The sequence below is a fragment of the Hyalella azteca genome, unplaced genomic scaffold (assembly GCF_000764305.2).
Source record: "Hyalella azteca isolate HAZT.00-mixed unplaced genomic scaffold, Hazt_2.0.2 contig5916, whole genome shotgun sequence".
Classification (NCBI taxonomy): domain Eukaryota; kingdom Metazoa; phylum Arthropoda; class Malacostraca; order Amphipoda; family Hyalellidae; genus Hyalella; species Hyalella azteca.
This window is the reverse complement of record NW_025936093.1, coordinates 991-9,385: the sequence shown is the minus strand read 5'-3', so window position 1 is coordinate 9,385 and position 8,395 is coordinate 991. Positions and strand designations below refer to the sequence as shown.

At 41.2% G+C, this 8,395-nt stretch overlaps 1 protein-coding gene across 1 annotated transcript; it reads left to right on the top strand.

Moving 5' to 3' along the window:
- The first annotated feature begins 3,184 nt into the window (after positions 1-3,184).
- On the top strand, positions 3,185-7,344 carry LOC108677488 (protoporphyrinogen oxidase-like). Its single transcript, XM_018165711.2, has 3 exons — positions 3,185-4,781; positions 5,652-5,766; positions 6,184-7,344. Exons 1-3 carry the CDS (start codon positions 4,591-4,593, stop codon positions 7,312-7,314), a joined length of 1,437 nt encoding a protein of 478 aa, XP_018021200.1. The 5' UTR covers positions 3,185-4,590; the 3' UTR covers positions 7,315-7,344.
- The last annotated feature ends 1,051 nt before the right edge of the window (positions 7,345-8,395 follow it).

Here is an 8,395-nt window from a genome sequence, read left to right as displayed (position 1 = left end):
TCGTATGCTGATATATGTACGAACTTTGCACTTATTATTCACGTTAGTTTATAGATAAGACTTTTCATTGTTGATGTTTGTTTTTATAAAGTACGATTACTTAATTGTAGTTAATAAAAAGAAAACGATATGAAATGCCCCGTTTTTCAACCTACATTTGTGAATATCGATCGAACAAGGATATCATTTACCGTACCTGATATTCAAGTCTTTCAGATTCGCCGCCCTCTTATTATTCAAACTGTAGAAATGTTTCTTCCACTTCAGTGTGAAACTCGAATTGAAGCATTCGTACAATGATGTTCAGGATCCGTCTAAAAATATTATATCAGCAGGATAGTTTACGATTGAGATAGTAACTCGAGTACATAATGTAAAAACTAAGATTATTTATACTATAAGTTTTGCTTAGTGGAGGGTTGTTTAGTTAAATGAACAGTTTTATGAACTTTAAAATACAAATAACAAATTAACACCATATTTAAATGGTGAAACTAAATTTTCCGCTTCTGATATGTATCCGCAGTTAAATGGGTAAAAAATTGAAAAGGAGAAGGAGATGCCTTCCTCTCTGCTATGCTGCTAAGAAGTAAGAAGAAGAAGATGCCTTCCTCTACCTAGTCGGGCTAGTCCCCCTACCGTATTTGCCATTTAGCGGCAGGTAGTCCTCACAAAAGCCTGACTCTCAATATTATTATCATGGTGACCACTAAACAAATCTCTAACAGTCTAACTTTAATATTCATGATAATTGGTGTACCGCGACACTCGACCCGGTCGACCGAGAGTGTCCGCACTGGCCGTCAGTGGCCGAGACTAGAATCGACTCCCGGAGTCCCGGGCATAGCGGGCAAGACCCACTCGGGCTGCCCATCTGAGGGCCGAGCCAAATAGTCCAATTAAATTCTTATCTTCTATATTTGTTGTATTGAATATGTCAGGCGTTGTAATATATAGGCGTAATATGTTGTACCGTCAGGCGTCAAACGGTCAAAGGGGGTAATAATGGATTGGATGGGCGGAGTAATAAGGGACAGTGAGCACAGAGTACAGACTGTACAGTCCTCTGTCTGATATTTTGTAGAAATGTTGTACCAGAATACCGCCGACCGGTAGCAGGCTACTGAGGCTAGCAGCTAAACTAACTGCAATATTACAAAACTAAAAATAGTGGCGTGAAGTTTTAACATTTTTCCTATCTATGTACTATGTAGTATGTAGCAAATAATGCAAAACATACATGATACAGGTAATCTTACCAGGGTTGAAGACACCAGCCTTGTGGGAGAGAAAGAGTAGCATAAACTATAAAGCAAGTTATGAAATCATACATTTACTACATACCTAGCCTACCTCTAAGAAATCCCTGAAAAAAGTGTGAAAAGTGAGCTTTTGAAAAAGTACTTCTGGCAGCTAACTGAGCTAAGGTCTTACTGTCTTAGGTCTGTACTCCCACTCCTGGCACTCCATAAGGCATAATGATAAGCTTGTCGCAAAAAAATCTGACCTGTTAAAAAATTTTACTTGCATAAAAGTTGCACACAGACTGTCACTGTCAGTGTCAGACACAGGACAGGACCCATACCCAGGATGGTGCCGTTTTCCGCAGATTAATCTGGCGTAAACGAGGCTCCAAGCCCTTCTACAGAAGTTCTACTGGTGTACAACGTGGCGTACAAAGAGCTAAAATAACGTTATTGGCGCACACGCAGTGACCATACACTGTAAGTCCGGCAACTTGATTGCGAAATTTATTGTCTAGGATGATGTATGACACGCCCGGCGTACGTCCGCATCTGGCTTGTTCCGACGTACTGTACGTCCGCATCTGGCTTGTCTTGGCACCTACGTCCGCATCTGGGTGATCTGGCTTGTCCCGACGTACGTCCTCATCTGGTTTTGAGCATTTTAGTGCTTACTAATGCATTTTATGGTCATTTAGGGCCTTCTAATGCGATCTAGTGCGTTATATTACGATCTAGTGCATTCTATTACGATCTAGTGCCTTCTAATGCGATCTAGTGCATTCTATTACAATCTAGTGCGTTCTATTACAATCTAGTGCCTTCTAATGCGATCTAGTGCGTTCTATTACGAACTTTATTATATTATTAACAACATGGCACATTATAACAACATTATATTATTAACAACATGGCACATTATAACAACATTATATTATTAACAACATGGCACATTATAACAACATAACACATCATAACATAGCACAGTAACTCACCATATTATAACAACATAACACATCATAACATAGCACAGTATAACAACATACCACATTATAACATTATGCAGTATAACAACATAACACATCATAACATAGCACAGTATAAGAACATAACACATAATGTAGCACAGTATAACAACATACCACATTTTTATAACATTGCACAGTATAACAACATAACATAACACATCATAACATAGCACAGTNCTGTCTCTTATACACATCTAGATGTGTATAAGAGACAGGACCAATACTGCAAAGAGATGAACTGGCCTTTCACACTGACAACCCTACTAAGAGATGATTTTCCAGCTGAGAAACTAGTTACCTTTCTGTCAAAGACGGACATCATCGACAAGCTCTAAAGAACAATACCACAAGCTCTGACCAAAGCACCAGATGCCCAAGAAGGCTGGTGCTAAAAATTCAACGAGATTCAACGAGATTGTAGACGCTGATGCATTGCCTCATGTATTGCTTAGTGCTAGGCTAGTGATGGTTGGTGCTAAAAGATTTTAAAAAATAATTAGACGGGCCTGTCACGTGTGTAGGTAGATATAGATTGAACATTATTTGGACTCGCTCTATTGCATCAGTTTATTTAATTGCATCATCATCATCGTTTATTTAATTGCAAATTACTTTTTGACATGTATAGCAAATTAGCAATAAGTAATAGCTAGCATTCGTATGTTACACGATAGTACGTAGATTATACGGTAGATAAGCATGTGAGTGTAATTGTGTTAGTACTGTAAACGATGTGCGGACTGGAGAGCATTTATTAAGTGATTTATCTGACTCTGAGAGTATGAGACTAATATTTCCAAACCTCAGAATCAGATTAGACAGTTGAGACTTGAGCCTCTTAGGCTCTTTCGACGTCTCGGTCAAATTTACGGCCGGTCTCGCGGCCGCCGGTCTCCAAACATAGAAAAAACCTAGCCAATCAACAAAAACCTTGCAGGTTAGGTCAAGTTAGGAACAGGTTCCTACCTGTCAGTCTGTCACTGTCCTCTGATTAGACTGATTCAAAATTCAAATTGTTCAAATGAGGTTAGGACTCAGTCCAGTCACTCCACTGACTCCAGTGAACTGTATTACGTACCCACTGTGAGTGTGAGACTGAGACAGAGACTGACCAGTGACCACTGACCAGCTATCTCTCATGATCTCTGTCCCTCTCCGGCTCTCCCTGAGTCTCCCCAGTTGGCCAGAGGGGGAGCAGGGAGGGAGGTGCCAGTCTCCAGTGTCCAGGCTCATCCTCCCACTGCCCAAGCTTTTTTTGAGTCTCTCTCAACATCTCAAGTTCATTATTGATAGAATGATAGTTATAAGTAGACCAGTAATCATGTTCATTGTTCAAAATTGTTCATGGTCCATGGATATCATTATCAGCTTTATCATATATAAGAAATTAAGAAATTTGTTTAAATCTTGATTCATGAGGCTTCAGGAAAAGAAATAAGGAAATTAAAATGAACTGATTCTAAAAAATCTCTAGTAACCAGTTTGTCACTACTCACTAGGTACTATGATTTTATCATCAGGATCACCTACTTATGTGCATAAGTATGATCTAACATCTCTAACAATTTATATGTAGATTACTAATTTTTTTTGTATTGCTTCATTTACATTTTGGATATTACCTGCTAGGCTGCTATTAATTGAAAACATTTACCATTTTTTTAGTGAATAAAATCTTGAATTGAGCTCAAGCTTGTTCAAACTTTAATCCTAAACTTCCAGAAACTTATTTTCCACAAATCATGAGTAAAGCTGACCATTCAAATCTTAGGTTATTGACTTAGTGACATTTTGATTTTGCCTTTTCTGTAAATGTTATTTGAATGATAACAGATAACAATCATAACATATCTGCTAATTGCTAAATACTAGGTACCAATTGGCTGTTTTGGAAGACCCAGTATTTCTTAGAAAAGCTGTATTTGCTCTACCATTTTAGGGAGCAGTTCTGTTGAAAGAGGATTAAGCAGTTTGAGGATTAAGCAGTTCTGGGAGGATGAGCCTGGACAAAATAATAATAATAACAGTTTCAGCATTTATTAGGCTGTAGACCTGAAGGTCTGTTGCTGATTCCTAACATTGCAGAAATTCAGAACATTCACAGCTTATGCTTTGTTGAGGTCCCAAACTCACTGCTCCAATTTGCATTGCTTAACTGCCCGGCCTTCTTGCCAATTCTGTCCAGAAAGTGGTGCACAAAGCTAGGATCAAGCCTGCCCCACTCTGCTCCAATCCTGGTACTCTGAACTGTAATCATTGGGACACATTAGCCATGGAATAATTTCCCACTGAGCACTGAGCAGGCAGTCAGGACACAGATGGCCAAGGTGGTTGTGTTAGGAGGAGGTGTTACTGGCCTTGCAGCCAGTCACTATATCAAGACGCTGCTGCCCAGCTCAGCTGTGGCCAGTGTCTGCCTCATTGAGGGGTCACTTCGTCTTGGGGGCTGGATGCAATCTGTTCAGCATGACTCAGGTGTCCTGCTTGAGGCTGGACCTAGAACACTCAGGTGGGTTATGTATACATTGTATATGAGGTGTGTTATGTATGTGAGGCATGCCTTGTATATGAGGTGTGTTATGTATGTGAGGCATTCCTTGTATATGAGGTGTGTTATGTATGTGAGGCATTCCTTGTATATGAGGTGTGTTATGTATGTGAGGCATGCCTTGTACCATATATGGGACGTGTTATTCATGCATCGTATATGAGATGAGTTATGTATGTGAGGCTTGCCATGTATATGAAGTTTGTTTTGTGTGTGAGGCTCAGGCATGCCTGGTATATAAGGGTTGTTCTGTATGAGAGGCATGCTTTATACCGGGTGATTCACAGAAACTTCTTAATTTTAAAGCTCAATAAAAAAGAACTAGTAAAGATATTACAATATAAATTTTGTTGAAAAAGACATCACCTGAATTTATTCCTTCATTTTAGATATGACATTGGATAAATGATGGCCCCTATGTCAATGCATTCAGTTATTCAATTTTTGTAGTTCTGAACTCACTGAAGCATATTAATGGGTATGTTGCTGATGGATTGGCATATATTGTTCTTCAAATGAGGCAAGGTCCTTGGACAGTTATGTTAACTATTGATTTAAGATAATCCCATAAAAAGTATAAATATGTTCACCCATCAATTGATTTATGATAGTGCCAACTGACTAGACTGGTCACAAAACTTCATGACCTTTCCTTTCATATGAAATAATCCCCAGTCTTCTCCAACAACATCTGGCTGCTTGGCACAAAATACAAAACAGGAAGTTTCCATGAATCACCCTGTATATGAGATGTGTTATGTACTGTATGTGAGGCATGCCTTAATGCACAATCCACATCATTGTAAAAGTTGAAGTCTCTAAGTTGTTCAGAGCTGCCGGGACTGCAGGAGCCAACACGCTGGTGCTGGCCCATGACTTGGGACTGGAGGGGAAAATACGGAGCGTCTCCTACGGCCATCCTACCACCATGAACCGTATGATCAAGGTGAGTGATGGCCTGACATTCCCTATATCACCATGAACCGTATGATCAAGGTGAGTGATGGCCTGACATTCCCTATATCACCATGAACCGTATGATCAAGGTGAGTGATGCTTGACATTCCCTATATCACCATGAACCGTATGATCAAGGTGAGTGATGGCCTGACATTCCCTATATCACCATGAACCGTATGATCAAGGAAAGTGATGGCCTGACATTCCCTATAGCACCATGAACCGTATGATCAAGGTGAGTGATTTATTGTAAAACTTCATAAGTGTATCTTTGTTATTGTGGGGCATGCGTGCATTCAAGTATTGCGTTTAATACAATATCTTGAAAAAGCGGTGTGTATGTGGCTGTGTGGCTATGAATATCACTGTCCTTGTCAACATGCTGATATCTCTCCCTGCCCAGGTAAACGGCGCGCTGCACAGACTCCCCAGCAGCCTGAGCACTGCTCTGAAGAAGACCCCGCCCTTCACCAAGCCTCTGCTGGTTGCCCTGCTACAAGATTTGCGCTCGGAAAAAGTTTGTAATTGCGACGAGTCTTTGTACAGCTTCGTGAACCGCCGGTTCGGTCGGGAGGTTGCAACTTACGTCATAGATCCACTGGCGAGAGGCGTCTTCGCGGGGAACGCTCGGGAACTCAGCGTCAAATCTTTGGCTAAAAGCCTGCACGCTTATGAGCAGCGGCATGGCAGTGTTATCAAAGGCGCTTGTTTTGATGTTTTCACACAACGGAGTCGCGATTCCGTGCTCACTCACCCCATGGTTAAGAAAGCACGCAAGGAAAAATGGGCAGTTTGGTCTCTGCAAGAAGGAATTGAAACTCTAATCAAGGCTTTGGAACGCGACGTTGTTGACAGAGGTGTTGATATAAGACTAGGTCATCCTGTGAATAAACTTTCTCAAAATGGCCGCTGCTTGAAAATATCTTTTGGCAGCAATGAGATATCTGCTGATCATGTGATATCGTGTCTGCCTTGTTCCCAAGCAGCATCGGTTTGTGGCAACCTTAGCAAAGACCTTGCGCAACTCCTGAACGCGATCCCCTTCGCTACCGTGGCGGTCGTCAACCTGGCGTACGACCGAAGCGACCTAGTGACGCAGCCAGCGTTCGGCTACCTGGTGCCTAGTTGCGAACCTTCTAAAGTTTTAGGCGTCATTTTTGACACGTGTACCTTCCCTCAGGCAAACAAAACTGTACTGACTGTGATGATGGGTGGATACTGGTTCAACTCTTTATTTGGCACACATCCAAGCGAAGAGAAGCTATTAAGCACGGCTATTGATGAACTACGCTCCACTTTAGGCATCAGTGATCACCCCAGCGCGTGGCGGACGCAGGTGCTGCGCGCGTGCATCCCCCAGTATGTGGTGGGGCACACTGAGGTGGTCGCCTCGGCGCGGCGGCTCATCGACCAACACAAGTTACCGGTGTCACTGGCGGGAAACTCTTATGATGGCGTGGGTGTTAACGATGCCATCTTGAGTGCCAAGGCCGCCGTACAGAATTTGGCGACCACTCTTGGTATAAAGCTTTAGGAATTGTTCGAATAAATGATACAGAAAAGCTTGAAAGATTTCTCTGCTATGCTCTCGCCTTCTGCGACGTACGGGTGAAGTAACTGAAACGAATACAAAATAACACTAATAAATTATTCTATGTGCCATTAATCATAACTTATTATTGATGAAATTTTCGCCAAGAAGGCCGAATTCGAGTTTAATTACACGAATTGAACGCTGTTATTCATCCGCATTCTGTGGTCTCTGTTGCTGTTGAATTTCTCAATGCCATGTGTCCTATGAGAGATTAGTCGGTCAAATTTTGTTTGTCATTGCCTTAAAATTTATTTGTTATAAGAAAACATTCCGCATGAAGAAAAGATTACTGAGTTGACGAGAATGGAGCTGATTTTGTGCCTGGCTGTGAACGTTTCTCGAGGTATAACTTGTCTCGCGAAATATGTCTTGCAATTTTATGTTGGTATGTTGTGTGATGATGAATTTTTAATTGAGTTTATTTCCAAGAAAACGTTTTTAGCGCATTTTCTCATTCCTGGAAAAAAGGCGCTATTGTGCTCGTCAGGTCCGTCTGTCCGTCCGTCTGTCTGTCCGTACTTCACGGACGGATGGACGAGAAAATCGCGCTCTGTCACTCAACGCAGTGAGTACGGAATTATATTTTTTTATTCTCAAGGCACGCTTTACTTACTGTATTACCTGACCCTCATACGCCGAGGGCCTGAAGCGTCTGGGTTGGGCGACGATTCGGTTTGATTGAGACGGTCATGATCCTAATGCAAGAATTCATTTTTTTGGTCAAGCAAATAAATGAATATTAAATGGAGGCACATTTTACAGGGATTATACTTACATGGTAAAAACTATCATATATAGACCATTTGTCTTAGCTGAGCCTTTCAACAAGAGCAGGGAGCTCGCAAGACTATAATTGCAACTGTCCTCATTTCTAAAACACTCGATTTGTCAGCAATTTCCGTTTATTGAAGTTTTGTTTGGTCAATGGTTGTTTATTGGCTAATTTGCATAAAAGATCGAGTCAAAGCGATGTTTTGTGTGGTTATTATTGTTTTGTTTTTCATTATTTGAGTTTCATGGC

Coding starts and splice junctions, on each gene's coding strand:
- LOC108677488 (XM_018165711.2), top strand. CDS start 4,591: ATGGCCAAGGTGGTTGTGTTAGGAGGAGGTGTTACTGGCCTTGCAGCC. Junction 4,782..5,651: donor GCTGGACCTAGAACACTCAG/GTGGGTTATGTA, acceptor TAAGTTGTTCAG/AGCTGCCGGGACTGCAGGAG. Junction 5,767..6,183: donor CCATGAACCGTATGATCAAG/GTGAGTGATGGC, acceptor CTCCCTGCCCAG/GTAAACGGCGCGCTGCACAG.